The 16,046-nt window shown below is 40.0% G+C and overlaps 1 protein-coding gene across 4 annotated transcripts in view; it reads left to right on the top strand.

The window, feature by feature from the left end:
* The window catches only part of fam184ab (family with sequence similarity 184 member Ab), a 231,691-nt gene that overhangs the window by 86,474 nt on the left and 129,171 nt on the right, over positions 1-16,046 (top strand). For all 4 annotated transcript variants that reach the window (XM_014336205.2, XM_014336204.2, XM_014336208.2 and 1 more), the window contains exons 2-6: positions 1,308-1,427; positions 4,116-4,274; positions 7,871-8,110; positions 8,427-8,510; positions 9,531-9,782. In XM_014336205.2, the coding sequence (XP_014191691.1) occupies positions 1,308-1,427; positions 4,116-4,274; positions 7,871-8,110; positions 8,427-8,510; positions 9,531-9,782 (855 nt within the window). The remainder of the gene's footprint in view (positions 1-1,307; positions 1,428-4,115; positions 4,275-7,870; positions 8,111-8,426; positions 8,511-9,530; positions 9,783-16,046) is intronic.

The following is a 16,046-nucleotide window of genomic DNA, read 5'->3' as shown; positions in this document are numbered from 1 at the left end:
AGGACTATCAAACTGAGGCCAAAATATGAAGTTAGAATTGCATTAAGTTCTTATTAAGTTCTTCATCATGTCTGGTCAGTCTGGTCTGCGTTCCCAGAAAAACTTCCAGCAAACCAGCAAAAATTCAGCAAATTGTCTCACCATTAATCGTTTCAGTAAACCACAACAAATATTGGTAGTATGGCAGATAATCTTGAATTTGCTTTTTGTTTTTTGTTTTTTAAAGTGTATTTTATAATGGCCTGAACATGACACTATAACTGTTGTGGCTCACATTAGGTCTTTAGGGTTCACAGGTCTTGAGACCAGTCTGCAACCGGTTTCTGGTTTCAACTTGTTGCTGGAGGTTGCAATGAAATATATAGTGCTGCAACAAAATCTCCTCGTGAATGCTTTATTTGTTAGCAGATCGTCATGGTTGTAGTTTACATGGAAGCCCCCGGCATGTCTGCAAACACTTATCAACTACTCATTAAACACCAGTGAAACTATAACAAGTGCAACGTGTGTGTTTACAGTGCAAACAGGAAGTGGAGAATGCTCGCCTTCAAAGCAAATATTTTGTCCTTTCAAATGTGTTGATTGCAGCATTAAGGTGAATCTTTTATTTTGCAGCTGAATAGTAGTTAGAATAGAGTTCGGTTTGCGTCACTCGGAGAGTAACTGGCGAGGGTTTGGCCATCTTATAAACGTGAAGTATTTGCCAGCTTTGGAAAATTAAGCACGCATATTTTTATCACAGTCCTGGTGATTTTTTTTTCTTTGGTTAAAAGGCAAAAAGGCATTTAAGGACAAACCCCGTGAGGACTCCTCATCAAACTCGACTTCTCAAAATTGTGAAAAATTTTCTTTTCATTGATTTAGGGTGATGGTTGAACATTATAGTGGATGCTTCAAACACCTTGTCTATAACACCAAGTTTGCACTAAGTACCAGCTGTTCTTCATAAAGACTTCATTGGTCTTGATTGTAAAAATATTGTATGAGAAGTTCTTTCTGTCCTTGAACCGCGTTGGGAGCTTCATCCTCAAAACATCAATATCACCTTTCCTTTTCATCTTACAGATTTATTATTCCGCTCTCATGTTTCTTTACTTTATCCTCATGCTTTGATGTTCTGCTGCTAGCTCCCGTATTAATATTTTAACACAATATGCCCAGCATAGCAGTCCTAGCATGTTAGCTGAATATTGCTGTTAATTGTCTAGTCAGGTGTAAAAAAACAAAACAAAAACCATATCAATATTGTATTAAATCTTTCTTATGATCCTGTACATTATCTAATGTGTTTCTTCCCTCTGTTGCAGGTTATCTATGCACTGAACACGAAAAATGATGAACACGAGGCAGCCATCGCTACTCTGAAGGAGGCTCATGAAGAGGAGGTGCAGCAGATTCTTTCTGAGACCAGGGAGAAGATACTCCAGGTTTGTGTGTGTGTCTGTCTTACTTTAAATTTATTAGGTTCTTTAGAACTGTGCACATCTAGGCATGGTCCCATATTCCTTTTATACAGAACAGACTTTCTCCTGGCAGCCCTTCCAAACTAATCATGCATATTCATCTTTGTGTAGTGGTTAACACATTGACCTAATGTGCAAGAGATCCCTGGCAAATGATTTAGAGTTGTGTCACAAAGGGCATCAAGCATAAAAATTTGTGTTAAATCAAATATGCGGATCCCTCTTCTGTGGAAATGTGTTGCTAATAAGGGAGCATCTGAAAGAAGCACAGGCCTCAGTTAGCATGATAAATGTTAATTGAGATGTAGAGCTATATGTCAGATTTGGAGTCTGAGATGTAGCTCTTGGGGGTTTTTTGGGTTTTTTTTTTTGCAATTTCTCTGATTAGTGGTGTTACAGAGGTGCTCACACTTGTTGATGATTAATTAATCAAGCATTTGATTAGCATCTCCTGGCTGCTACTTACCCACTTAATTCCTATGGAAGCAGTGAGGGTGTACTTGGTTTTAGAGAATTATGAGACGCTAAAGATGGCGATCTCATCCCCAAAGAGCCATACAACATTTGAAACAGGAAATGGTTAAATCAATCATGTCATTGCACAGATGCATGCCCACATTTGAGTTTCACAACCATTTCAAAAGTCACGATATGTACGTATGCATAGCAGAAGTACAGCTTTATGGGGGAAAATCTTTTTAAAGCTTTTCTTGGAGTTTTTTTGAGCACTTTTCAATGGATTTGAATGATTATTCCTTTCATCCAGTATCTCAGTGACCATTACACTAAAATTCAATTATTCAATTCAAAATTACTCCCAAGTTGTGAGATAAGAAATATATAATGCTGAACAATCAGGTCTATAATTGGACAGTTAGTGAGGATGTAAGTATAGTACATGTAGTAGTAGTAAAGGTGTACATACATTTAGTTTTCAGACAGAGGAGATGTTTGAGTTGGGGCTTTAGTAAAAGCTGCAGTTCAATCCGTTTGTTTGTGGATTGTTTGAAAATGTCTGCCTGATGGTAGGAGCTTAAACAAATTGTGTCCAGGGTCTGCAATGTCTTTGATGATTTGCTTGGTCCTCTTCACACAGCCAGTGATCTAGAGATGTTGTTTCTGTGCCAACAATATTTCGTGCTGTTTTCATGACATGTCCACAATACAAGGAAGTGGTTTAAGAGCCAAACTGCTGTTACAGTGTTGTCCATTCATATTAAGTTCATATTATGAATCAAGTAGAAGCTTACAAGATATCAGGCTTTTAGATCTAGGAGTCTCCTTGCCAATGGTTTCTGAATAACCCACTGTTGTATACTCATAGTATACTCATAGGATCAGAAACTCAGACTCAGACCCCAATCCAGACCTCCTGTACAGGGGTAACTGGGATCTAACACAGTGTTTGGCTTTTTAGTAACATGCAGACTTGAGGAATGCAGATAAAATAAAAGAGAGAAGACGGCGTTGTGGGAATCTCGTTAGACCAGGTTCATCCATGCAGAAAGGCGTTTCAGGAGTCTCAGGACCACTGCTGAGACATGTATTGTAGCAAGCACTCAGTATCCAGGAGAACAAAGATGTCTGCATGTGCTGATATAATGTAATGCAACCCAGGGCGAAGTCGTACTGAATCTAAACGTCTACATCTGACTCTTTAGTGGTAATATAAAAGGAGGAGGATGAATATTATGTAAGCAAAGCCTATTTTCGAAATTTCGATAATAGAAATGTATCGCAGGTGTAAAGAGAAGCTGTTCTCATAGGCCTCTGTTCATTTTGACCTAAAAGATAAGATTAAGATAACATCTACTTTATTTATCATAAAAGGTGGGAAAGTCCTTTGTTACAGCAATTAAAAATGAAATAAAGCGTAATAAAATTAGACGCAATGATATAATAAATATAATAACAATAACAACAGTAATAATAATAGGTGGACAAAAGGCTGAAGAGGAACTAAAGTCAACTTTATAATAGATTTCAACAGAAAACAGACATCATTATAAAATCACATACAGCTGATGATGTAGCTAAAATACATCAGGAGCGCTGCACTGTGATCACCGGTGAGCTCAGACCACATTTGAAATGAAGTCATCAATTATGAATCACGTGAATATTAATTATTTAGGCCTATATGTCACGTCATTACTCTTGATGACAATGCCTCAATGACGATGCTTCTCTGTGAGTAATGTGACCAACCTCGATCAGCTAAACTTGAATACGCAGACATCGCCTCACTCTGCTTCTCTATTAAGTTTCCCTGGAGGCAGTGTTTACTGGTGTGCTTTGAATGCAAATTTAATTAATTTAGCCGAATTGGATGTACCTATTTAATCTTTTAATTTTCACTTTCATTTGTTGTCATAATGAGGAAAATCAAAGCCTAATTTAAATTCTGTGCGCATCAGCCAATCTTTTAAAGTAATTTTAATTAAAGCTGAAATCCAGGATGGTTATTTACCGGTGTTTGTATGCAATTTATGTCCCATAATATCTCAAAATGATCAAGTTTTGGAGGCTATGAAGTGCACGACATATTGTGCCTTGTCAATTACAGAGTAAGCATCTCCGCACATGCTGTCATTAAAATGCTAGATTTGGATGATAGCGAGCACTTCACTGAACTTTAAATGTTTGTCACAGTACAAGAGCAAGATCAGCGATGAGATGGACCTGAAGAAGCGGATCCAGTCTCTGGAGGAGTCAATGGAACTCCACGAGAGGATGAAGAGGCAGGCCCTGGCCGAGTTCGAGAGCTACCGTCAGAGGGTGGAAGACATGCAGCTCTGCACTGAGGCTCAGGTAAATGGAGGAGTGATGTGATGTCTGTGTGTGCTGGAGGCAAGAGGCACCTGTGTCTGCACTCACAGCTGCAGGTAATCGCTATTAAGTCTGTTTCTCTGTCCTGCTGTGAAGTGGAGAGTCTCTCTTTGTCTGCATCAACTGCCTCAGATTGCTGTGAGCGGTCAGGGTTCATTCAGGCCTCATTTTCATTTCTTTTTTCAAGGAGTCTGTAAATAGAGTCCAGATATTATTCAATACATTTTTAAATTTAGTCACGTATATCCACGAGTTAATCCAGCTACATGATGACTAGAATGAGCTCCGTTTACCTGGAAACACCAACGTCATGCCATCACTTAACAGATTTTCTTGCACATTTTAGTAGGTTTCTTTAAAACAAGTCAACCAGAAGAAACTCCCCCATAAGAATGTGAGATGATGATTTATTGAGAATGATTTGGCCCACTATAACTCCATTTTTGATTTTACTAAGATGTGAGCAGGGCCTTGCAGAGAAACAGGAAACAAGGAGGCCTGGGTCATCTAGTTAAAAGAGGAGTTGTGCTCATGGTGAGACAAAGGAAAAGTTGGATCAGAGAGAGGGAGAGACATAAAAGAGAGAACTTGGCTTGGTCTAACCTTTGCATGTGTTGCCACAGGAAAGGCCAAGAACCCATCAGAGCGAAGCGCATGGGGGAAATCAGAAAATGCAGCTTTGAATATTAGCCTAGGAAATGGGAGGCACAATTTTCAGGTTCTTGTCGATTGCCTTAAGCCTTAATATACGAAAATACATGGAAAGCAGCAGAGGAAGGATTTAGATTCTTTACTTTAGTGAAGGTAGCAATACTACAAAATAAAACTACTCTTAGATGTAGCTTAGTGTCCAGAACCAGCATTCTTTGTAATGTCGTGCAATGGGCACAAGTTGAGTTGATGGAAAAAAAGCCCTCGGCTTACTCGATCTACGACATGAGTTTATGGTCTCGTTAGATGAATAAAACATGAAGTTCATTTTGTAAATTAGGATCCTCATCACAGTGAAAAAGGAGGGTAGGGTTTGCTGCAGCTCAGGTATATACAATATTTCTCAGTTATCAAAACCCTGCCTAATATCTCCCATTTTAAAACACCAAGATGGTGAGAGCAAAACGATTCAGCAGGACCTCACTAACCAGTGGGTGATGCCACAGTGGGTGCACGGTGCATCCATCTTTTATATACAGTTATTTGAGTAAAAATACAGACGTATTAGTGCCAACTTTTTTGGACACAGCCTTAAATAGAGGCTTGCAACTAAAATATAAATATCAAAACAGATGATTACAATGACCAGAGATCACAGACATGCTGTAAGCACTCAGTGCACCTTTTCTATAGTCCTTCATTTTCAGATTCAGAAGCTGGCAATGTCTGTTCTGTTAATTAAACTCGAGGAACAACTGGTGTTATTCTGGTACTATTCCAAAGTAGATCTGCCTGTTAGGATTACAGTAACAGTAGACAGACCACAGACTGTTTGACACAATAACAGCTGGGAGAAGTGAACATTGCATTGAAGTCTTAGAGAGATACATGCACTCATCTTCTTCACATCTGCCTGGATTGCAAGTCAAATGCAGGATGTATTGAACAGCTGGATCTGGCTGCCTCTCGGATGCAATCACATCTAGTTTCTTCGATATGCAATAACAATCCAGTCCTGCTAAGACACATAAAGAGATATAATTTAAATTTGTTTTTTTTTTCCGCACCTCGTGTAAGTAGGAGAGGAGTACCTCTCTTATTGCTATGCTGTAAATTGCCTCTGCTTTGTTGTTTATAAGTTTATGAGCAAGCCAGTGTGTATGAAATCATCCCCATGTATTTGCTTGTATATGACCTGGGAGGACAGTGAAGCGTGTAACTAATCTCTAACAATAGCTGACCAAATGAACATCATTATATAGATTTATGGAGTGTGTGCAGCTCTCTGATAAAAAGATGCAAAGGCAGGAATAAAGAAAAATTGACTAAATGCAGGAATTTATGATTTAGAGCAGGGATGTCAAACAAAGCAGCCTGGGGCCTGAACCAGGCCACCAAAGCCCACTGCATGGCTTTGAAAAGTAAGACACTTGTACGGACAGTTATCAGTACAATATACATCATCTCACAACACATCTGGACTGTTTGGTAAATGGACTGATACTTGTACAGACAAAAAGAGGATTGAGAAGTATCATCCACAGAATCAGAGAAACACAAATATAGAACAAGCCTGGAAGGAAAGAAAACTACTGATATGTTTAAAGACTCCAGACCAGTGGCTAATGAGGGTTAGAGTTAGAATAGTGTGTCGGGAGTATCATGCCGTGGGGAAGCTTCGCTACATCTGGATCTGGGAATCTCGTCAAGATGGATGGACTTGTGAATAAAGAAGGATATGTCAGGTTTTTAAAAGGCAGTAAAACAGGTCTGGGTCATCACTTTTCCAACACAACAACCCAAAACAGGCATTGAACTACCTCCAGAACAAAGTTAAAGTTACTTTTGCCTTTTCTAGATTCACTTATTTACAGCACATATGCAATAAGACATACTGTTAAAATGATCTGAGGATGTTCATCATGTGTTTTGGAAATGGATATTTCACCACATGTTATTATGCAGTGGTTTTACTGATCTAGCCCATTAAATAAAATGACATCCCTGATTTAGAGTGACGCTCAAAGAAATAAAATGCAAACACCCAAAGGCTGTAGTCTCCACATATTAACCCATATTCATTATTAGCAGCGGTGGGCACCTGTAAGGCCTTATTCTGGTCAAGGGCACAGCGAGGGGAGCATTATCCTAGCATGTTTTGGCGGCAGGAGAAGCCAGGTCTCCTGGAGGAATGATTTGAACCAGGAACCCACTTGCTGTGAGGCCACAGTGCAGCAGAATGAGCCACCGTACTGATGGCAAATATGCAGATGTGTTTGTGCTTGTGTTATTATCCCTGAGTGTTTTTTTCCCTGATAACTGTCTAAGCTGTCAGTCATGGGTGTCTCCTACTTTTATCTCGGTTGATATGCCACTTCTGTACCCTTTGAGACTAGAAAATTTATGGCTAATAGTTAGTTGGTGCTGATTGTGTAATTATCTACTTTAGAGAATGAAATGCAGTCAAATTAAATGAAAGGTATGAAAACGTATTAGTAAATCTTCCCCTGACAGATGGTTGTTATGTGCCTTAAAGATTTTATCGTAAAATGTTTAGTGTTTTTCTGATCAGGTACCTTAGAGACCACTTTTCTGCTAATCAATATAACATATAATATCAATGGATTGAGGCATTGTCAGAATGATAACTTCCTATGTCAATACTAGATGACATTTTTCTTGTAATTTTTGAACAATGACCTTCAGAGCATTTTCTGCTCACACACTTTGTTTCTGTTTAGTCTGCTGCTTTTTACTGCTAATTTAGAGCAGCCAGGTCGGCAGCCAGAAGGTCAAAATCCCCCAAGCCAGTACACCACCACCTGGCTTAGACCTTTTGAAAAGTCACGCGCTCTGTAAGAAGCCTACAAAACCCATAAATCAATTCCCCTGTTGGCTCAGCCTTTCATTCCCGTCTTCTTTGGCAGCACACGCAGCGTGTGGTGTCCATGTCAAGGGAGGTGGAGGAGATGCGACGGTCCTTTGAGGAGAAGCTGCGTACATTCAGCCAGGCACAGGCCCAGTTCGAGCAGGAGAAGAGGGCCGCGCTGGAAGAGCTCAAGGCTGAGCACAGACAGGAAATCCAGGAGCTTCTTCGCAGCCACCAGAGCCAGAACGCAAACTACAGCAAAGACCAGGAGAAACTGGTACAGCTCCATAAAGCCGAGGTAACACACTCGCTTCTGCAAAAGTAGAGCAGCTCTTGAAAGCCAAAGCATCAAACTCTAAACCACTACAGGGAAGAAGAAAGAAAGTGGGACAGCGATAATTACCAAGTTTCCAACTCTTTGTTCTACCTTGCCTTTCCTTATACAACATTTTAACGCTAGTATAGACTACATGCATTTTATAATGTAATTTATAATCGTCTCTCTACAGCAAAAGCATCAGAGACTTCTGGTTGCTTTTTTTTTTTTTTAAATAAACTGACTCTACTTAATTCGAAATGTGCCGTTTCTTTGTGTCTCCATGTTGGACGTTCAGGTTGATTCTCTGACAGAGCGGGTGGAGGAGCTGAAACAGGACAAGAAGAGACTGGTGGAGGAATACGAGGCCAAACTCAGCAAGGTACAGTACATTAAATATAATAACCATCATTAATAATTGGTAAACAAACTGGTAAGCAAATATGAGTTAATAAATCATTTATTGGGCATTATATGGGTATTTTATTGAGATGCCTTCTGTGTTAGTCCCCCCCCCCACCCGTGTGTTTTGTTTTCCTTCTACTTCCAGTTCTCTTGCTCTCGTTGTGATTGTCTGCCCTTCCCAAACTGTTCACATGTCCTTGATGCCATTCAGTCACTTCGTATCGCTCCTCCAAACCCTTTAACTGCTGCTAGGGACAATATACAGTAGTGTTTGTTTTACTTTGGAGATCCAAGTTAGTGGGCCAACTCTATCCAGAACCTGCAGTAGATGGAGAACTGGTACCACTATGTTCTAAGACTCTTAAGTCCATTGTTATTTACTCTATTTATTAATGTTTTCAGGAAAGCGTGGGTGTACTCTCCTTCCCTGCTCTCACTACTGCTACAGTCTAATTCTGTCTAGAGCCAACCCAAAAAACCTAATACTGAGTCCAGACTGAAAGGTGCGATCTTTTAAAAATAAGCCTAAATAAAATAAGGATTCAAGAGGATTCAAGCAGAAAAGGTTTGCACACACAGTGTCTCATCTGGCATTTCCAGAATCGATTCACTCCAGGCTGTGCTAAATGTCCTTGGATTAGTAATAGTTAAAAAAAGGCCTGAAAATTTAATTTGCTGGCACTATAGTGTTGACGCTGCTGAAAGTGAAGGTTGTTATCTGCAGATCTGTGTACAGGAAAAGCCATAGCAGCACTTAAGGACTGCATTTAGATGCTAGTAATTCAATAAAAAAAAGCATCCTCGTCGGCAGTAAACACTGTCAGGAAAGTAATTTTGGCTCCAGCTCTAAATGTTTTTGGACCTTTCGATATAAAATTCACATTGTCATTAAAAAGAGAAAACTGAGGCTTATTAATTAGTTTTACACCCTTCATGTTTTTGGCTTAAATCTTTTCCGCAGTGGTGAACACTTTCACAAGTCTGCGTTTGTCCCCAGGCTCAGGCCTTTTATGAGCGCGAGCTGGAGGCCATGAAGAGAACCCAGCAGCTTACCGCCGACAACCTCTTGGCATGGAAACGCACTGAGGCCGAGCTGCGACGGGAGTTTCAGACTCAGGAGGCGGCGCTGCAGAAAACCCTCGGAAAACTGAGGGCCGAGCTGGCCAGGGTGTCGGACGAGGCTCGGGAAAACCGGGAGAGGTCCTACAAGCTGCAGTCGTCACTTAACACTGCAGAGAGCACCGTCAAAGTGAGTGTGAACCCTCACCTGCTCATCCAAAAATGAGTCAACAGAAGGTGGACGGAGGCGAAGTGGCCGAAAATCCTGTCGTTTTAAGTGAGCTGATGTCTCTTTTTATAGACAGCTCGCAAAGATTTTGTGCCTGTAATCAAAGATAGATTCAAATTAAAACAGGGAACAAAGTCCGTGTGAAGAAATTCAATAAATGTATTCCTTTCTATATGGATAGTCACTTTATAGATTAAATTATGACGAGTAGATGTTCATCAAGCGGTCCAACCTGAGCCTGAGCCTTAATTTAACATTCATAGATTTCAAAAATGATATTTTTATATTAATGGGTCAAATAATAGGGGATCTCACCGTTTTAGGGCTTTCAGCTTGATTTTTTTTTTTTTTTAATTGAATGCTCGTACAAGAACTGATGATGAACATAGGAGAGCAATTAGCAACTAAAGCCAGGTATTTCCTTGAAGTAGGGAAGTGAAACCTAAACAGGTTGTATTCTGTGCTTGTATACATTTCAACCAAGTGCAAGGTGGAACTGAACTTTTTCACAGGGTATCAAGGGTTAGGGTGTGGTGAAGGAGGACCCAAAATTGCAGGCATGGAGGCAGTTTAACTAAAGGCGAGCTCTTTAATGAGCTGATAAGTAAACAAGACATGAGCAAAAATACAAAACCAAACGGGAAACTAAATGCAAGCTGCTTAAACTAACTCGGGCAAAGAAACACTCAAAAACTAAGCCTGGGAAACAGAACAGTAGCATAAATGGACCATAACATGACAAAGCACAAAGGGAGATACTGCATATACACAGGAGGGTGATTAGAAGAAGTGGAGACACATGAGAACACAGCTGGAGCAAAATAGACATAATGAAGAAAGGGAAGCAAGACTGCACATGAGACAATGACTATCAAAATAAGACAGGAAATCACAAACACTGAGATACTGACACAGTCATATGGTAGAGACACAGAGATCGAATGCCCACCGGGGACCCTACGAAGGACATACACAGGTGAGACTAGGACATGAAAGGGAACTGACTAAATTAACAAAAGACTACGAACTAGAAACATAGCTCACTTCTCAAAACAAAATACAACATGCAAAAGTCCAAAAAAACACAAACACTGGGAACAGACCCAGGGATCCTAACAGGAGGCTCGCTTTAAATTGGGTGAGGATGTCATTTAGCCATGCTGGGCTGTCTCTATAGGAGGATGGTTCCTTTGTGTCTTGATCTCAAACAGTGAACCACAGGTAAAATGGTTCAGCTACGTGTCGTAAGAGGTCTGGTCTAGGATGTAAGAGTGATGGTAGCATGGAGAGAAACTGCAGACCAGTCCCTGATTCTGTAGGGAAATAATGTCATCAAACTTGTTGTCCTGCCTGAGTTTAATACATCCATGTTGCATAGTGTCATGCAGTGAACTTTTAAGATTCCCTGGATCATGCAGTGTGCGGGTGCCTTAAAGGAGAGTGTTTGTTAAAGCATTTAGTTGTTAAGGCAAATAGAAACATTCGCCAAATTAACGCTTCAAGTTGGCTGCTAGTCCAGGTTGTTCAGTCAATCATATACTTTTCATCTCTGTAATATTCTCGATATTTGTAATTGAGCTATTTGTATATTACAGCTATTTCTCATATATTCTAAACTTTGTAATATACTGTATTGTTTAATTAGTTCAGTCTGTCACCGTTATTGTCTTGGAGCAACTGTAACCCACATAATTTCCTTAGGGATTATTGAAGCATTCTGATTCTGATTCTGATTAAGTCATTAGGATGATGACATGTCAGCAAGATTGTATTTAAACTTTGTGTCCCTGCTCGTCTTCTCTCTGTAATTTAGAGGAGGAGCAGATCAAAAATGTCCAAGCTGCTGAACAGTAAATGATTAAAAACAGTGTGCTGCGTTTCCACAGCCTACCTGTGTACTGAGATGCTTAACCGTACAGTCTACAAGTAATTTGTCCCATTATTCTAAAACGGTTGGCTGTTTCTGTGCCATTAAATATATTCTAGGACAGTTTAAGCAGACATATGAGCAGGGCCTTTCTGCACACTGCTGTCTCTCTACCCACTGATGTCTAATCAACATATGATGGACGATGTTATCTGACAGTGTTACCAGCTAATACTGGCCTGTTGCCGCTGTATAAGTAAGACTTCCTGTGAAAGTATCACAGAGCTAGCACCGACAGATCCACGTATACCTACAGCCACTTTAGAATCACTGCGTGTCTCAGGTTAATGGATGTAAGGTTAATGGATTCAGTTTTACTCCCCATTTGCAGCTCATGCTACCCTTTCAGTGGGTTCTGTATGGACTTACCCTTTCAGCATCCACCAGGTTGGCAGCAAGCCACTTAAGAGTTGAGTTAGATTTGGATTACATTTTAGCTGCATGCTTAAGAGTTCCCAAACAAAAGCTTTCAAATAGACTTCTTCTGCTATGAGGTTTACATTAGCTGCTAAATGTGGCTGTGACTCAAACCACTTTCTGCTAGACTTTGTACTCTCCTGGCTGAAGTATTAACATCTTTCCAAAAATTTGAACTTTTATTAATATTTATCAGTTGAAATAACTAAAGGTTTTTATAAACTCTGTTGTCAGTTTTTTTGCGTAGCAGCTTATGGGTCAGGTTGTAACACTCAGGATTTACAATATCATAGAAAGACAATGCTACAGGCTTCAGTCAGCTTGTTAAGTTCATGACAGTACAATTAGAAAAAGACTAAAGTGTTACCGATTCTCTCTAGAGAATAGGGCAGCGTGTCTTAGGGTTTCAAAGTCCACTCCTCTGACTTAAATGCCGTCGTGGGACCACAAACCTCGATGAACTAAAGCAACATTGCAAAGAAGAGTAGGCCAAAATTCCTCCACGATGACAAACCCTGCAAGTTATTGCTGCTAAAGATGATCTTACGTTTTTTTTTTTCAAAGAGGAATTCAAGCTATTTCCTATTATTTGATGATTTGATAGGCAAAATGTATCCATTATGCCTGAGCAAATGAAGCCCCCTATTAACAGAACTGGTTAAAGCAATATTGGTTATCTTCCTTTCGAATTTTTGGATTGCCAAAGTTATAACTTTTTTTGTATTTGTTACAAATTACCCAAAATATCCAGCACACTAAGTCTCTATTTGGTATGACAGCAAAAATAGCAGTGCTGTGTTTATTTCCCAAGTCATTATTTTTTTATTTTCTAGTGTCTGACTTCTGTAAGATCTTTAGTGACGACGCCCGTGATTATCTTCGCCGTTGAAAATAAAGCTGACATGTGCTCCGGGGAGGATTGGCTAAGTAGGTCTGTTTTGTTTTGATGACTCGCTCTGAAGTTTATGTGGAATTATCACTGATTGCAGACAAAGACAGGAAGGGATCTCTCCTCCTTGGTGATGCTGAAATTAGGATCGAGGTCAGCGGTGGCTGTGGAGTTAATAATTTTAGCTATCAGAGCAATTAACTACAACCCAGATAAAGAAACGACAAGCAGAGCGGTTGATACCTGATGTAAGAAGGTAAAACGGATATCAGAGGATGGAAACTATTTGATCCTTTGCTGGTTTTGCCTTTTGTGCAGCTGAAATGTTATTGAGTTGTAAAAGTAATATCATAATAATCTCTTAATAACAGCCTCGGTATGTGAACAGATCTTTTAATCCTTCACGTCCTGCTGTGAGCTCATTGTTGGATGATAGATTTTAATTTAACCTTAACAAGCTCGCAACACAGGTTTGATTTACACCTCTTGTGTCTCGTCACTGTGCATACCTATACAGTTGTTAGCATTTGCGCAAGTAGAGGCACATTTTTAGACCCTTCACAAAATTAATTTGACTCTTGAAAATTAAAATGCTGCACTAAATCAAAATGTTCCCAAGTCTCCGGAGGCATAATTACTGTACTGGCACATACGCCATGTGGAGAAACCGTATCATCAAATATCGACTTAACACCAGTGTGAGACACTTGCGGTTGGTGTCAGGATGCTGCAGCGTCTGCTTCACTGTTCTGCCACCCTCCTTTAACTTATGATTTAGTAGGCAAATCTCCAGAGAAATGCAAGCAAATGATCGCTCAGAGTAACTGAGACAGACGTAATTAATGGCTCAGTGTTCACAAGCTTCTGCAGGAATATGCATGCCAAAAAATTACAAATTGTCCCCCAAGTGAAATACTCCACTGACGCTGTGTTAAATTGCTGCTGTCACTGACCTTGGACTAAATATTTCACTTCAGGTAGAGCTTATCTGGACTAAGTCTATGGGAGCTTTTAGTGAGATAAAACAATAAATCACCTAAAGCACTATGTTCGGGTCCCTTTTTGTATTTAAATGAAAATGCAGGAATCAGCCTGGTCCAATCAGGAGGATTGACAGAGGTGAGGCAGTACGTGAGAAGAACTCACATGTGTGCGTGTGGGTGTTTTTGTTGAGGTTTAAAGGGGATTAGAAGTGAATCAAAGGTGATCAGTGAATGTCATGACAATGGGATTCTTCTGTTAACTCAGATAATTCAACAGAGATACTGTTAATTAAAGCGTTTTCACCTCCATCTGCCAGCCTCATTCACACAAACAGAGGTGTACACTGCATTCGAAGGGACAGTTGTGCTTTCACTTGCCTTTAACCCAAACCTTAACAACCAACGACCTTCCACTCAGTCTAAACCAAAAGTTAGCATTAGTATATAAGCAAGTCTTATGTCTCTCACACAGTGCATTGATGGGCGCTGTGTCTCAGCCACTACAAAGACACCTCAACAAATTTATTATGTTAACTGGATTTGCTAAAAATTACAATATTTGTTGTGCATTTACTTCTATTGTAGGAACAAACTGGCTTAGAACGATGAAGAAAATCTGAAGGAAATAAGAGATAAATTAACACAATACTGGTTTTCATTAAAAGCTCTGTATAAAAAGAGTCGTATTTTTTTTTTTTTTTTGGTTAAAGCTCGTACAACAAAACTGACAGGTCAGGCAAACTGGCTAAATCAAACTAGCCGCATACTGGAGCCTTCTGTGACATAGATTCTTGATGGAGGGCGCTTTAAATCAAAGTGGTGTTGAACAGTAGAAAATATTAGTTCTAAGATTCAGTAACCTGGATCTGCAACAACAAGCTATATAAAGTGAGGATGGCAGGTGAGACAAACTGTCACATGTAGGGCACCACCTGTCTGAGAACCATAGGGGTTATGACAAAAACTAGAGAAATCCTTTGATCCTGAAAAAGATCTTTGAAGGCTTCAGGACTGGCAGAAACATCCAAACTTTCGCGGAAGGTCAATTAATCGGCAGTAGCTACCCTCTGCCATAGGATACTGAGGTGTCCAAGCCCACTGTGAGGCATAATCTCAACAGCATGTCCTGTGTTTGCCCTAGGATGTCTGAAACTCCTCACCTAGGAGGCACAGAGCTTGACTTATGGAGAAGCAGCAGTCAGTTTGACTAAGCCCCACACACCCTGATTTTCACTTTTGTCTTTCCATAATCAAAAGGTCTGCATTTGTTAAGAATGTTGCCGGTAGAGATTTTGCCTACACTGACACAAAACCAAACATATTTGGCCTGGCTGAATCGTGCATTGGCATTTAAACAGCTGTGTCTAACCCCATCCTATCCCAGTTCCAATTTTAGACCCAAAGCTGAGTCTTGAAACAGCCCTGTGAAGAAATTAGGACTCCACTTAATGCCCCAGTTTCTGAAACATTCACACTTTTACTTTTCCTTGTTCACAGAGAGCCATAGGTTGTACTGCTAGTGAAGAAACTTGTAGAAATAACACAATCTTTATCTTTACTCCAGAGCTCCAAGCTTAGTCTCAGCTACGGTAGTTCCCAGATGGACTCAAAACTTTTTTTTCCTGTAGGTTTGCCTCAGAATGCTGTATGAAGAAGTGAGACAAAGAAAATATATGTAACCCCCCAAATCGTAAAGTTAAAGTGGGTTTATCCCACCTTATCTAAACCTAGCGGTCATAAAGTGCAACTACTTTCCTTGAGGGAAATCAGCATACACACAGTGTCTCACCCACTCACACATATCAGGTCTAATTTGTGTGACTCCTCAGTGGTTTTCATCATACTGAGGTTTCATTGTCTTAGCCATAGCAGCGGTAATTAAGTTTGAGGGAGGCTGTTTGATGGGATTGAAAGATGTGAAATTGCCTCTCATAAGTTCTTGCAGAGTGCTAAATCACAAAGCTACTGTACTGTGTGTGTGTGTGTGTGTGTGTGTGTGTGTGTGTGTG

The sequence above is a fragment of the Haplochromis burtoni genome, unplaced genomic scaffold (genome assembly GCF_018398535.1).
Source record: "Haplochromis burtoni strain Fernald_Lab_line unplaced genomic scaffold, NCSU_Asbu1 Contig_93, whole genome shotgun sequence".
Classification (NCBI taxonomy): Eukaryota; Metazoa; Chordata; class Actinopteri; order Cichliformes; family Cichlidae; genus Haplochromis; species Haplochromis burtoni.
Note: the sequence above shows the minus strand (reverse complement) of the source record. Positions and strands in the feature narration are given on the sequence as shown.